Source organism: Phaethon lepturus, unplaced genomic scaffold, assembly GCF_000687285.1.
Source record: "Phaethon lepturus isolate BGI_N335 unplaced genomic scaffold, ASM68728v1 scaffold708, whole genome shotgun sequence".
Lineage (NCBI taxonomy): Eukaryota > Metazoa > Chordata > Aves > Phaethontiformes > Phaethontidae > Phaethon > Phaethon lepturus.
The window spans coordinates 869-17,267 of NW_010556742.1; the positions used below are offsets into that span (position 1 = coordinate 869).

The 16,399-nt window shown below is 36.1% G+C and overlaps 1 protein-coding gene across 1 annotated transcript in view; it reads left to right on the plus strand.

Moving 5' to 3' along the window:
- Positions 1 to 3,283: 3,283 nt before the first annotated feature.
- LOC104625021 (collagen alpha-1(XIX) chain-like) overlaps positions 3,284 to 16,399 on the plus strand; it is a gene marked incomplete at both ends in the record, with an annotated part of 124,502 nt that continues 111,386 nt past the window's right edge. The window contains 2 exons of the mRNA XM_010292541.1: positions 3,284 to 3,395; positions 3,891 to 3,990. Of these exons, the coding sequence (XP_010290843.1) occupies positions 3,284 to 3,395; positions 3,891 to 3,990 (212 nt within the window). The remainder of the gene's footprint in view (positions 3,396 to 3,890; positions 3,991 to 16,399) is intronic.

Sequence of the window (16,399 nt, forward strand, 5' to 3'; positions counted from 1 at the left end):
CCTCTGTCCTTGTTTGCACGGAAAGGAAAACTGGGCATGGGGCCTAGATGGAAGCTGCAGTGTGCTTCAACAGGTGCCCTGATCATTCTAGGAATTCAGAACATGCCATTGCAAGTTGCAGCAGATATGTCTAGATGTGACCCTTTTTTTTTTTTTTTTGCATAATGCTATTAGAAAACAAAAAAAAAATCTTGCTAGCATCTTACTGTAGAGGCAACAGATCAGTGGTCTGCAATATATTTGCTTGATCTGCATAAATACGTATTTTTGAAATTACTAGGTTAATTTTATAATAATAAGCTTCTACGTAGAGCTCATTTATTTCTAAAGATTAAGGCCTATAATTTGTCCTATGGATAGGTGATCTCATTAATTTATAGGTATGTTAACTTGAGTTTGACATCACCATTTTAATATGAATTGTTGACTTCAGTTCAGACAGACCCAGTTTTATCATGTGCAGAGCAATCTAGTGTGTAAATGTAAGCTCGTTCTTTTTATTGCTTCATTAGTTTTATAGTAACATATTTTAACAGGCAGGGATTAGCAATAAGGGTTTGTCCTGTTCATTTTCTTTCCTGAATGTCTTCATGTAGATCTTCTAATCCAGCTACCCAGAGGATGAATGGGTAAACTGCCTGTTTTGTATCAGCCCAAAGTAAATGTAGAGACCCACCAGCAGTACTAAAAATCTTGGAAGAGGCTAACTTTTTGACTGTACCAACTGTAACGGTAGAAACAATTTTAATCAATCTATAGCAATGAAAGTTGTCAGTCTTGGTATGGAGAAGTTTTGATTTTAATATTTTAGAGTTTTGCGTTAGCTCTCTGGTAAAAAGAATAGCATTGGGCTAAAGGAGTGCATCAGCAAGCATGAGATAGGGGATTCATAGTAACCCTTTCAGTTCTTCTGGAATACAACCAAAAAGTAACACTGAAATGGCCTGTCTATGCTGTGACTGTTAATGTCACTGTTAAAAATAGGTCCACAGTCCAGTCTGTGGCATGTGAGGAATCATTGCTATCATCTGGATAACACAGAAAATAAGGCTTGAGTCTTTATTTGGACTTGGAAGAAAGTGGCTGGGGGAATAAGCTAAAACTCCCTAGTCTTTTGCCACTCAGCCCTCATGCAAGTTAATGCTGGAAAAAAAAGCATAGTTGTGTCCCAGGTTCTATAGAGCTTACTACAGCAGTTCAAGGTAAGATCAGCAATAAGTAATATCTGTCTGCTTTTATAAGTACTGTAAAGTAAATTAACCAAAAAGGGAATCTCCCCTGTAGTCTTTTTGTGTGTGTGTATACACATATATATAAAAAAAACCCCTTGGTTAGAAAACATGTAGATTTAAGAAAAATAACAGGCTTCCTTTATGCCAACATATTTCTTCAGCTGTACTTGTGTAAATCTGCCATAACCATATTCCAGGACGGGTGGCAATAGATAGAAGTCTGTAGTTTAATAATCTGTATAAACAATTGAAGGCTGAGGTTTGTAGATTAAAAGGCATCTTAAGGTGAGCCTGTTTCTGTCCCATTGTGTGTGTGTATCAAATGGTGTATTGAAATTGCTATGTTAGTATGTAATCCCAGTGAATGTTTTTCGCTCTACATAGAACTCCTTGCAAACCAAGAATGATCAAAGATTTCATTTCAGTTTCAGAGATTTCAGCATGAATATTCTTTAGTGTTTTGCATCTTTTCTGGGGAAAGGGAATTTACAGTGGGTTTAATGCATATGTTTCATCTCATTTGACATGAAGCTTTATATCTATCTATCTGTATAAGTAAAAGCATGTATATCAATATATATGTATATATTTGTGTATATGTGAAGGAAAGGAAGAACAGATTCTCTTAGGGCCTTAGAAATAAATTAATTAGAGTGCTGTTACTTGTAATTGTAGACTGCAATTTAGACGTAAGGGACAAGGAACGTGATGAATCTTACCAAAAAATGCCTTCCACCTGGTCTGTTCTTTTAAACAATTGACATGACTTTCATTTACTATGTTGTCAGGAGGTGTCTTTATATCTGTATTGAATAATTTAGTTTCACTTTTACTGGTTATTTCCAATTACCCATTCTTAATCCAGATCAAATACTGTAACACATTTAATAGAATTTAAGACTTTTTAAGGATAATATGCTTTTTACATTACTACAGAATGAATGACAAATTTCCCATGCTTTAAGATTACAAATATAGCTAATTTGAGGGTCAGCTCTCAGTTTAGATGCTCTTGGAAATCTTTAAATATAGATCATTTCCAGGTTAATTGTAGGACATTCCTCCTTACTTTTTTCATTGAACTGACACTTCAGAAAGCCCCTCAACTTTCACTGTTCAGCAGCTTCAGATATACCTTGGCCATCTGTTTAGCTGCATCAGCTCAACATGGAGCTCTGTGCTTGATAAACACATGGTCCAAATCCTGCTTGTTGTCTTCTGTTTGATAGTTTTATTAGGGTTTAGCAGGGCTATTTACAAAGTCCTATTTCTGACCTATGTACAAAACTAGCATTTCTCTGTATTTGCTTCTTAAGTGTGTATTCCTGTGTATATATTAAAAAAAAGAGAGAGGAAAGGACTTTATGCAAGTAAGATATTGCATATTAATACTATAGTCTTTGATCTAAGTGTTCAGTTAGATTTAGCCTTAGAATTTACCATGTTGCAGATTTTAGAACATTCTGCTTGTTTACCTAAAAACTTTGGTTCAGACTTTATCCCCTGTAAAGCTGCTTAATTTTCAACCATTTTTTTTCACAGTATAAGTATTGCTTACATAGTTTATTATATGATATGATTATATCCTCCTTGATGCACATTTTGAACTTACTATTCACTGAAGTAACAACAGATTATTATCATGGTAATCAAGCATTTATGCTTTATTGTTTTATGTTCATTAATGGGGGGAAAAAAGACATTTTTCTAATAATGTAGCCAGAAATAAAAAATGAAAAAAAAAATTAGATATTATTGCTTTATAGAATACTGTAGATGGAAAGATCTTGGTAAGAATTTAGTGTTTTTCTTCTCGTTATATTGTTTATGTGAGCTTTAATCATAAACAGCTGAATTGAAATTGATAAAATTTGTATCTGCTTATATTATTTCAAGTGTAGTAGGCAATCTGAAGTATCATTGCTCTTATTTAGATTTTGTAATGTGGTTTATTGTTGTTTTCCATAGCGTAAAAAAACAAAAAGAAACATTCCTGTTAATACTACTATCACTGTCGTGATAGCTTGTTCTGATTCATTTTTCATTGATAGAATTTTATGATAGATACTAAACTGGATTCTCTTGAAGGTGCTGTGTGTCCTTTAATGAAAACAGTTGTCCCTCATCTCAAACAAATCAACAGAGACAGTTTTGGTGTTTCAGGTAAATGACTGCGTTAATATAGATATCTAAATTAATTGGCTAGTAGTGGATATAATCATAGTTCGACTGAAGCTGGCTTTAAAACTGAAAGAACACTATAGAATGCCACCCCCATGCTCCAAAAGCTGCTGTTGTTTTTAGGAAGATGGTCTTAAAATCAGGATGCGTTGTTCTTGGAAAGTATTGGTTCAAGTTCTGGAGCAAGACTCATTTCTATTGTTTTTCCCAAACATCCTTTGTTCTTATCAGTTCAGATGATAAAAGGAAATAATGAATGCATTTCTCAGGTTGCAAAGTCATCTACTGAGTGAATTTTGCACTGATAATTTAGCTGTCGATAAAATGAATATCGGAAGTTTCTCTGACTTAGAGTACTCTTTTTCAAAATACCTTGTAAGTCTATACTCTATATCACCAAGCATGCTACAAGTCAGTATTTACCTCCATTTAAAAAATTCCATTAAATAAACTAAATCATTTTATCCTATTTCACAGGATTTGATCTGGCAGAAAGCTTTTCTTTGAGGCAGACATCTTGTGGAGGGGAAAAAATCTGTTTTAAACTGGGAAGTGCACCTCTCATCAGAGACACAAAGTAAGTAAAATACTACTTTGATCCTAAGTCTTTAAAAGACAGAGCTCAGACTGAATGCTACTAACGAACAGAAACACTGAGCAGTGTATCCAAAGGATGCCACAGAAAGATAAGTATGCATATTTTCTGGCATTTTCATCTGTTACAGTTTTTTCTTCTGGAAACATTTTGATTCAGGTGTGTTTTTCTTCTGATACTGAAAACGCTACTATTTATACATAAATATTTATAAAACAAAGGAAACAAAGAACTTTCATGGTATGACAAAAAGTGTTATACTAATCTTCCCTCAGTGAAATTGGCTGTCCTCTCTCATTACTGATGGCAGGATTAAAAAGAGAGAGAGAGTCAACCTTTCCTTAATGTTTTCTTCCCCACCCAGTGGAATTGGCATCTTGCTTTTGAGCAAAAACAGAATGGTGCGTACTCAGTGTAGATGTGGAACTGGGCAGTATCCTATTGCTACACAGGGTGGGATGATGGGCAGAGACTGCATGAAAAATCAAAAGGAAGGTGAAAGAGAGTAAGGCACAATGGGATTGGATGGATTAAGTTTGCACGGGGACAAGGAAATGGCAAGAAGCAGTTAGGAATGTAGTTTCAAGTTCCCCATGCTCAGTGGAGAGAGAGGATCATCTCAGAGTCTTGGTCGAGATGTGCTCCAAGTCATGGGACTGTGGTTTGTGTACAGCGTGTTCCTGTGATGACGAGGGAAGAAACTGTATTCCTGTGTCTTTCTATTGAGTATTCTCTGTTGCAAGGGGTCTGGCTCCAGCTTGCCTAGAAAAAATACACCTGGCCCTTGGAGTTCCCCTTTGCTTGGATCCCAGACAGAGCAAAGAGGGGCTGTGGGTAGCGTGAGGCCAGAGGAGAGGGAGAAGAAAGGGATCAGAGGCACTCAGACACAAAACAAAGTAATTTTTGGAAGAGGAGAACGATTAAAGAAATAGGACTTAAACAGTCTAGGTTACTAGAGAGATTCTAAGTTTTTCTGAGGTATTAAATACTGTAAATGCTAAATTTTTATGCTTGTGTAATTCTGTGAAGTTAAACAAAGTAATCGCAGTGTTTTTTTTTTTTTTAATACCTTGGACATTAGCTGTTGAAGGAAAAATAACTAGATAGAATTACTTGACACAGAGAGCTCTATTTTTATTAGGGCCTTCCCAGTATTATCAAGGTTGCCTTTGGAAGAGGAACAGGTAAATTTAGGTACCACCCATACCTATCTTTACTAAAAATATTTTGAAAGGTTGCCAGTAAGAAATTTTTTTTTTTTAAATTCATTATTCTTTTTTCAGATTTTTACAGGGGTTTTTAAATTTTTTTTTTTCCAATGGATGGGAATTTGAGGAGAAACATGAGACTATAGAAGACTAGAAAATCAAGGCAATAACAAAACATGTGGGGCAATATTTCCTCTAGGAGCAAGAAGCTAAGTATCACTTTGCATGCAGTGAAATGCATATTGCAAACTGGCTTACTTTATTCTGAAACTGTAAGAAAATCAATGGAAAAAATAGAGTGAGAGGAGCTAGCAATTGGAAAAGGGTGAATTATTTAAAATTCATTTTATCTTGAGGGAAAATTCATGATTCAAAAGGATTGATTACTAAGAATTTGGTGGTTTTGGAAGGGATCTGACAGGTGATGTTGAGGTGGAAAAATGTAAAGCTTTTTTTCTTAGCTTTTATTAGTAGGCCTGAATACTAATACCTGTGTTTTATTTTCTTCTTTTAAAAATGATTTATTAGTGAAGGCAGTGAAAATGGGAAATTCATGTCATGGCTGATATCTGTGGCTTAGCGAAGCCTAAACTCTTAGTGGTTGCAAAGAGAATACTTGAGAAAGACACAGTACATCTTCTCTTGTTTGTTTTTTTGTTTTGTTTTTTAACTTTTATTTTATGGAGTTGGAGAGGAAGTGACAGGTATTTTTTTCTGTATTTGATCTGTTCAGCTTTTTGGAGGGAGGTGACTCTTTGAGACAAAAACAGGTAGTTTTTCCTCCATTTTCAGTATAATTTTGTCAAGAGAGAAAGAATATCAATAAAAGGTAAACCTGGAAGACAGGTGGTTTGGCTTTAATGGTCTCTTGCTTCTCACACTCCCCTCTCTCCCTGTTGTTTTCTTCTATATATATATCCTCATTACAGAAAAACTAAAGAGAAAATCTTTCTAGTTTCCCCTAAATATATGTGTATGTAATGGATGAAAACTTTAGCTGGATTTAGCAAATAAGATGATTATTAATAAAATGTGTAACAGTGCTAATGTATGAATATAGTTAGGCTGAAAATTACTATCACGTCATTGAAGTTAATAAGGAACAAGGTAAGCTTTTCAGTCAGCTTGCTGTGGAAGTAAATAGTAACTCCTACATATATCTTCCTGAAAAAAAAAGGGTTAAAAGTATTTTCAATAACATTTGAGCATTGCATAATTTTCATTAAATCCTAGTTCTTGGAGGCAATAGTCTTGGTCTGGCTTTTTTAGCCTTTTTTCACAGAGAAATCCATGTCATAATTAAGAATAGAATTTACTTTTTTTGCTCAATATGTTGAATATATAATAGCTTTCTGTTGTTGAGATAACACTTCAGGCAAGAATTTTAAAAGTTACTGGTTTAAAGCATATTCTATACTCTTCTGAACTTCTGAGTGGGCTTTTAAAAATAAGGGCACAGGGCAGTCAGGAGCACAAAGTCAGGTTTTAACATGGTAGGATTACAATGAAGAATAGTCAGGAACTCAGATATCTGTCATCATAACCTTATAATTTACTTTATCTCAGTTATCCATGTACTATATCTTGTAATTCATTATTTTTATTTAAATCTCCTTCTCTTGCATTATGTGAGATTGTGTCGTTCTGGACCCCTCACATTGTTAGACACACAGAGGTTTGTAGGATCATTCGGCCTCAGAAAATATTTTAGTAGACGTGGTGTGCAGTAAGCAGCAGAACAGTGTTTGTTATCCAACCTGCAGGAAACTGAGAGTATCTGATTAAGCTGACTAGCAAGTATCAAGTAACTTGGCACATCTCCTCTTGCATTTCATTCATTCAGTCGTAGTGTGGGTAATAGAAAGCTATGCTGTGCCATTTTTCTTGTGTGATGCCATTTTGTTTTTTTTCAATGGGCCTGGAGTAGTGTTGCACCTATTTATAAGTTGTAAATAATTTACAATGCAGAGTCAGCCTGGGAAATCGATTATGTCTATTTGTGTTGGATTTTAGTTGTATCTCTTTGTGAAGTTCTGTACGTATTTTGTCTTGTCATAGGAGTTGGATAGCTTTTCTTATGCTCCAAGTAAATTACTATTAAATATTAATTTAATTCTAATAATATTTTCAGGATTAAAAAGTGATTTTAAAATTAAAGTACTGTGAGTTTTACGTGGACATTAGTGGAGGTTATTCCTGAGTGAAGTAGTATAACTGAGCCTTTGAATCCTAAAGAATTTCACAGTAAAATACCGTTATGCAGACAATCTAATTATATAATCATAATACTAGTAATTGTATAATGTTTTAATTTTATTTCAATAAATACATTATGGAGTCGTATTTTGTTCTCTAGAGTTTAACACGTACTGCCGCTGCAGTGTATTCCAGTTTGGCATAGAGGTTACTGACAAAAGCAGTCCAGGGCTCCGCTGATAGCAACTCCTTTAGATCTGCCAGCAGTATTCAGTACTTCTGGACATGAGGCCTTTTAGCCTAATTTTTGTTATTTAGTTGCCTTAGAGTAGATAGCACTATGATGAAATAATTTCACTGTTCTTCTCTAAAGATGCGTCAGATGTCAGTTGTTCCTCATCCTCATTTTTCTGGGATGCTGGTGGGCCATTTTTTCCTCCTCTGAAAGCACCAATAAAGGAGATAGTAAGTTGATTTCGGCTGAGTTTCAGAATGTTTTTGAAATGGATGTTTGTGATTAGCAGATCTTAATGGCACAGTCATGGCTTTCTTATTTTGTAGCTTGTTTGGCTTGACAAACCATATTAATTTACTGAGGAGATTATTGTAGCTGGCTGTTAAATGATCTCAGAGTAACAGCAGTTGGGATAACTCTCATGACTTTTTTAGAAATTTTTCCCCTTTTGGTGTAAGATACTGAAAAAGAGCTTGGATGTTGACTGTATTTGGACTGCTGAGTTCCATCAGCAATGCTGTCATTCACTGCTGCCAGAAAAGCTGTGGCTGTGACAGGCTGACACTGTGTGGCCTGTATTTCAGAGAAAGTGTTTCACCTCCGTGTGATGTCTAATTACTGGATGCAGAAATAACTGTTCCCACTTCTGTCGGTATACTCCAGGCTGGAGGATTCTTTCAACTAAGAACAGAAATCGATGATGAAAGAATATTTGTGTGGGGTTTTTTTGTTTGTTTCCAATGCTAACCTTTTTAATCACAACAGAAAAAAAAAAAGCCATCGAGTGAGGCAGCTTCTGTGCTCACCATTAGAAGCCTTTTCATAGCTGGCACTTTGCTCCCCAAAGGCACCTATCTCTGAGTGGCTTTGCAACCATTTACTTTGCCATATGTTCTCTGGTTGTATCTGCTGCTACTTCTTTCTTCACCAAAATAATACATACCGAGTACCTTGTGTATGACTTCAGCTGTTAGTGAATGTCCACAATGGGCATGATTTTTGTTTAGTTTTGCAACATGGCATGTGTTTTGGGCAGCTGAGTCAGATTCAGCATTCTTCTTGAAAAATATTATTAAGATATATATTAAGAAGTAGTATACTAATTTTTTAGATTATAGAATGTATATAGAATATAGAGTATAGAATGGATAGATGTGAAAAACACCAGTTTCCAAAAGATTTCTTTGAAAACTTTTAATATATTTACTGAAAATGGCAATGAGGTGGCACCCCTGTTTGGAAGCAGTAGTTACAGTTATAATAACCAGCTTTTATCTGTGTTTGCACAAAGTCCACTAGCCTTTGGTCTATTAAAATATTAGATAGTTATGTAAGAAACCACCTCTCCCTTCCTATAGTGTGTATTTATTTGGGTCATTTGAGCTGTTGGAGCCAACAATGCTAAGACTGAAATGTCTGGTATTTTGGTTGCAGGGTATTTTCAAGAAAAGGGCCTTGTTTCTGGAATTTGCTTTCCTGAGTGTGGGAGCCTGAATTTAGTACAAATCCTGATGCTTTCTTCAGGTCTTTCAAAGTAGTGGATCAGAAGCTGCAGTGATAGAATCTTACTTTTTCTGGTTCTGGCTGAAAGGTACTGAAATTGTGTACTTTGTGTTTATTTCTAGAAACTTAAAAACTTATTGCATTTTATATAAAAAAAAAAAAAGGCGGCACAGATTCCTGTTGAAAGAACAAATTGGAGCTGTACCTACCATGTAAATACCAATTATTTCATTTCATAACTAAGGAGACAAGTGGGGCCTCTTACCATGAAAAATGATAGGACAATGCTTCTTTTCAAGAATGAACACATGTCAATATCTTTTTCTGCATATTTGGGCTTGTTTCTGCCTGACAATTTATAAGAAATACGCCAAGTTCTTGTTATAAAATTGAAAATTCAGGCATTAATGGATTTTAATTGCTACATTGGACTTGAATCATCCTGTAATTTAACATGCTATTTACTATGTGGAAAGAATTGAGAAAGCAAAAGTAATGACAGAGAGGTGAAAGAGGGGAGGAGTATATATAAGAATGTATAGTACTTACATTGAAAGCAGACTGTGAGGAAACAGAGAGCAGAACAACTCTGGTTTTTTTTAATTATGCCACTGACTGCAGCAAATCCGAATTCTTTGATCTGCAGTGCGCTACCCCAACAGTAGAGCACTTAGTGTGGCAGCGTTGGACCAGTCGAATTGGTAAGACAGTTTTGGATGAAGCAGATTGCTGGGGAAAAAAAGAAAAGAAACAACGTTGTTCTTGCTGTAAAGCAGTTGTGAGTAAAGGGAAGGAGCTTTTGGGAGGTGTGTACTTTAAGGGCACTGGTCCACAATGAGAGTGTGCAGGAGACCAGCAGTGTTTATGTGCCTCACGGTTCAAGATGAAACTTAAGGCACGCGATAAGCAAATCACAGAAGCACTGGATGAAAAAATAGGAAAGGCAGTTTGCTTTCTTTACTCAAAAAACTTTCCTTGAAAATACATGTATTTCGGTTCAGATTAGTGTTATTTTTTCCTGCTGCCTTTGTTTTAAAGGAGAAATCTGTCCAGCCAAGATTATTATTTGGAAGAACATAAAATTAGGAGTTCACCTTCACAGCACTCCTCTCCAGCTGTCAGCCTCATCTTACTTCCTCCACATCAGCATCAGCCTCTCTGGTCAGCGAGGCCAGTGGTTGATCCCCGTGGCTGTGTGGTCTCCAGCAATCACAGCGGCGAAGGAGCAAGAACGTGCTGCTGTGGTGGGGAGCAGCAGGTTAAGGTCAGGTTAAGTTAGGTTAAGCAAACGCTGACATTACATCTTCAGTTCAATGGTTTAACCTGCCCTGTGGAAAATCAACTGTTGTTCTGATTAAAATGATGGCATCGACAATATCTAAGCATTTTCACTTTTGCTATATACTCCTATATGGAATTCTTTTTTGTTTTCATCTGATATAGGTGCCAAAACTATTTTTCAGTTTTCTTATTCAGTAAGATAGCAAAACTTAGAACATACACTGTCATAGATATCGCAATTGCTAGACAAAGTTACTTTGTTATGAGATTTCTAGATTCAGCACAAGTGATTTACCTGGATGCTTCCCTATGGCCCTTGTTCAAAAATTAGACACGGATTCTGCCATAGGTTGTTCAATTTACCAGTCTGTTAGCTGAAGAGAGCCTTAAGTGATGCTGGACTGTGGGGAGCTTTCACAAGAGTTTACATCTCATTTACTCTCTGCCAAACGTGCTGACTTCTAAAATCTTTGTACTGTTGTCTTGGTTTTTCTTGGCCATCTTTTTTTTGAGGAAAAAATCCCCCAAAAGTGAGTACAAGATAGTATTATAAATCAGTAAGGAGAATGCAGATCTAAGTCTGTAACAAGACCTGTGTTTGGTAAGAACATTAGTCAGAATATTCTAGAACAAAAATGTGGTTGCAAAATTAATACAGTTGAGGTTTCTTAGAAATCCAGAGTAAATATGGGTATATACAGGAATGCTATATGCAACCACACAGAATTCAATGAAATGCACTGGATATAATGCATGCAGCTGAGGACAGATTGTAGCCCCCATATGTGTTGCACTTTAAATTAGAGCTTGAAAGATCATTTATCAGTTTTGCTGATTGGGCTGAGAGGATTCAAGTGTCTTTGTAAAATGCATATAATTTCTGCAGCTGAAGCAGTGGTGCTGTGTGCTTCAGAAGTCATTTATCAGCAGACTGGGGGGAAAAAAAAACAAAAAGAAAACCCCAAACTATAATACATAAGATTTTTTTTTTTTTTCTGACTTTTGTGTTTTAACACTTTGCGAAATGTAGTTTCACTGTCATGCTGTCAGGCATTCTTCGACTAAAGTTGTACCTACAAAAAGATACTTGTGCTGATACATCTGTGGCTACACTGGGGCTTTGTTGTTTAAAGATGTCATAGAGATATAATTCCCTTCCCCCACCTTGCCTCTGAGTTTTTAGTTTTTCTATCTAAAAATAGTTCATGGGCTCTCCCACAGTGAAACTGCCTGGTGCTTTTTTCATTACGCTGATTTTCATTTATTTTCCATTGGTTGTGAAAGACTTTTGGCCTCTAGTGTTTCTCTGTGGTTAGCTTTTTGCAGTTTTTATCATCATGCCATGAAACATTTTTTATTGATGGAGATAAATTTCCAAAATTTTAAAAATACTTCTTTAATTTTGCATGAACAATATAGTCCATGCCCTGTATTTTTCACCTGGAGGTCTGGGTATCAGCTTGATTTCATCATAAGTGTACAGTTTGCTGATTGCTACCTTGTCTCAAGTGAGTATTTGTCACAAACTCATTTCAAAACTGGGAATGATTTAATAAACTTCAACATGAAGAACAGTCTGTAATCTATAGAAACTAGGTCCTGATGTACAGATATTGGTGTAGTAACAGAACCATGTGCAAGAGAACATGTTATTTTTTGATTTAGTCAGTGTGACTAGTCACAGAATCTCAGAATTCTGTTAAAAAAAAATCCTAAAAATACTCTGGGATTGAGCATGACAATACAGGCCTTGAATAACTTGTTGATAATTCCTAATATGGCATTAGGCTTTTAATTGTCCTATGAAAATGCATGTATCTTTTATTTTAGGGATTAGGCAGCTGCTTATTGCTACACCCATAATAGCAATGTTAATGTTGAAGTCCTTGATGAACTTTGATTTATATCTTTTACTCATTTTTTTTCTGTGAACTCTGCTGAGAGTTTAGTAAGAAATGTGTATGTTCATTACCTCTGGTGAGCAGTGTTGATTACCCAAATACTGTTGAATGCATATCCCATGAAGGATAAGTGAGGTTTGCTTTGCACCACTCCTAAGAAGTAACAACAGAGACAGCATCATCAAGGTTCTGTGACTCCGCACACCTTATTTTTTATCTTCTGGATCTGTCTCTAAGTGAGTGGTTCTGAACATTAGATGACTGCCAGCTTAAATTATTCTATGAAACTTAGCAAAAAAGATAATAGTATTCACCAGGAGCACATAGCATAATAGGAACTGTTTTCCAAGACTTGGGTGGAAGAAGTGCACTTCCAAGTCCAATTCTTGTGCCCAGGACCCTCCATGTTGGATGTGCTTACTTTGAAGTACAGCAAAGCAATTGCAGTATTAAATTATTGCTGTTGTTCAGGATTGACATCGAATATCTGAATTGTACAAGATTAGTAGATAATGCTCACTCATTTTATAGGTAAAGGTGTTATTTGGAAACAAGGTGTTTTGGGATGGGAGTCTTCTAGTGCAGTAGGATTTTTTTTTTTTAAATATTTCCTGTGAAATTAAGGCACTGAGAATTGCAAATATTTAACATAGGACATTTCATTCCTATATGAACTCTGGACAGTATGTGATAAAGACAGCAACTTACAAGAACAATCATATGGACAGAGGCATTGGAAGAAAATGTACCACAACAGGACCAACCATAGAAGATAAGTTGTAGTGGTAGTTCAGTAATGAAACTGTATATGATGACTTGAATGTCTGAAAACATTAGATGCAAGAAATGCCGTCAGATGTCTGTGTTTACTCAAAAGGGAGCATAGACTTTGAAACGTTTTCTTATTATTTATAGGTTCTTTTCCACAGGACTTTATTTAAATTTAGGAAGTGATAAATGATTGTATTACTGTTAGTATGTGGAGACAGATATGCTGTGTTACCAGGAAATTACATAAGCTTAAGATTGGTTTGTTGTGAAAGTGTTAGAAGCACTAAAAAAATGCTTTGTGATTCAAGATAGCTGATATAATTTAATACAAAGGAAAGTCATGACTCATTAACTGGTTAGAGTTCTTGAAAGATTCAAGAGTTATAACACAGCCTTGCTTCATTGCTTTCCTTAAGTACCAGTTAACATTACTAATATGAATCCATATTACACCTAAGATTACATCTTTTAAGCATCCTAACTTGTTATTGCAATTAAATATTATCTCTTTGAACAACTTACGTTGGATTGCTTTTGTTCTCATACACAAGTAAATATGTACTATCCAACTGGCTCTAGGTGGCCCTGTCTGAGCCGGGGGAATTGGACCAGATGACCTCCAGAGGTCCTTTCCAACCTCAACCATTCTGGGATTCTGTGATTCTGTAATAGACTATACTGTTAATGGATTTTCTTTCTTAACAATATAGTTTCCCATAATATCGGGTACTTAATTTCATTGTCAATCAAGTAATTTATAAGGTAAAAGCAAATTCATCAAAATACTGTTTTTGTCATAGGATGGTGAGGGAACAAACTATTTCCTTTTTAAAACTTCCCAAATAATGATGCAATGAGATGCAAGAAATAAATGTTACGATTTTATACAGTGCAAAATATTGGTGATATTAGTGATGATTTCTTTACTGTCATAACTCATCCACACTTCATCTGCTAGTCTGAGGTTTGTAGTAGGTAATATGATGTTCTCAGAAATTTCATCAGCAGTAAAGATTTCAATCTCAGCCTTACTGTTGAAAAATAAGATCGTTATTCATTCTAGTTCTGTTATTTTCACACTGAGGTTACATAGATGATTTAACCTCAAATTAAGTTATAGTTGATGCATTGTTTTAATGCAAGGTTTTTGTACTGTGGAGCTTTCACTGTTTTCAGAAGAGTTTGTAAATTCCCAGCATATCAAGCTTCCTTGTTTGGATATAAGGCATCTGGCCTGTTTCCCCAGCCTGAGAAGGATTCCTGGTAATATCCAGTGTAACACTTGAAAGTGTTCTTTCAAGTTGGGTTTGGTGGGTTCTTTTGATGTGAAGCTTAGGAAGAATCTAAGTAAAATGTTCTTTGACGTATCCAAAGCTACCACTGCTTGAAGTCTCCTTTCAACACATCTGTCTTGGGCCTAAAGCAAGACCCCATCTCTCTTCATAAGATTGTTTGTTTGTTTGTTTCTCTCTTAGCCCTTTAGAGGGAATATCTGGCCATTTCCCAGTTGGCTCTGATAGTAATAGAGTTAGCAAGTTGCAGGTCCTCGGCCCGTACAGATAGCAATGCAATGTTGAAATTTTGGAGCTTGATCTATTTTAACCCTATTTAATCTATAACTTACCAAAAATCTCACTATTGCAGACAGTAAGAGAGATGCGCACTGAGATATATGTACTCTTTTTTTATCCTAACTTGACTTTAAATAGACAACAATTAGCATTTTCATAAACTGTAAATTATCTGTTGTCTTCTATGTGATGCAAATGAATTTTTTGGTCTTTTTTTTTTTTTCCATATTCATTCACTTAGAATCCATGAATGTTTACAGTTTTTCCAAACCGTAAAAGAGCACATTATTTATCTAATTATCCTTAAAATTGTAAGCAGAACACCAGGCTTAAATATTCATAGACTAGTTATGCTGTGTGTAGGGGGTGTTAAGGCAAAAGCATGTTCTCTCTCTAGCTTCACTCTTGCAGCTGACAGAGCTACTTATTTCAGGTCAGACCCTGGTATCTGGTATCACTAACCTTCTTTCCTACTCCAGTCTTTTCTTTCAGTAATTTAATCTTCATCACTTATACCTTCTTTTTGAGGGGAGATAGGCTGGAACCAGGATGGGTAGATATATCCATCTGTAACAGCGTTGTAGGCTGGAGTACCTTCTGTGTTGCCTATGCCTTTTTTCCTCAAGCACTTCGTAGCATGCCCTGCTTGAGACTTTAGCCTGGAATAAATTTATTGATATGCAGCCCTGCATGCTGAAAGAGGAGGTGGCTAGTTATCCAGGCAATTATTTGTGGAGGTTAGGAAAAAAGCATCCCCTAGTTTCGTCCAGTTGTATTCCATACAGCCATCCTTCTAGCTCTCCCTTTCCACTGCCACCCATGCTACTATGTTCACTGTGAACACTCAGCTTTTTCATAATGCTGACCTGCGAGATGGTTTGCCTTTTACCATCAGCCAGGACCTAGCAGGTTGAACCTGGGGAGGAAGTTCACTTTGGTAGCGCGTGTTCCATTGATTCATTTTAAAAAAGCTGCCAAAAGTTTGGGATGGAGGTGAGGGGAGACTGAACAGGAAGAAATTGAGGGTTCTAAGGAAACAACACGTTTAGGTTGGGTAGCATGATGTTATGCAGAACTACACAACATAGTTCTCACCAGACCAGCGTAAGTAGGAGGGTGCAAGTCCCTGAGTGTGCAGCTCTGATGGAGCGGACTAGCCCTCCTGTGTAGCAAACTCAAAAGACTGTTCTGTTTCTGGAATTGGCTAGCGTCTCTAGGTACCTGTACAAATGTCTATACAGTGCTGGTAAATTGGCTGTGAAAACCTCCAAGGAGAGAAGGATGCTTAGATTTCTTCCTCCTCTAGAGAAGATTATATGGCTATATATGGCTATATAAGCCAAGAAAAAAGAAATGTCATTCCTGATTTCCTCCCTCCTTTCTGAAGTATGAATTTCGTCGTCTGTCTTCAGAGTGAAGTATCATGGCCTCCAATAGACAAATCCTCTATTGTAGTCTGCATTTACTTTGCTTTTCCAGACAGCAGCAAGCACTGAGATCTACAAATAATTAACACTGTAATATAGATCTTGCTTCAGGGTAGGAAGCATGTAAAAATGCATGTGGAGCAATTTTCACTGCCAGTTGACTTTCAGAGGTTACTGTAATTGTTTTTTTCCCTGACATTTTCAGGGAGTTTCTTGATCAGCTGAATAACTCTATTCCACTGTAGATAATCATATTTAGCATAAGAATCTAATACCTAATTGACTTCAGATGCTGCAG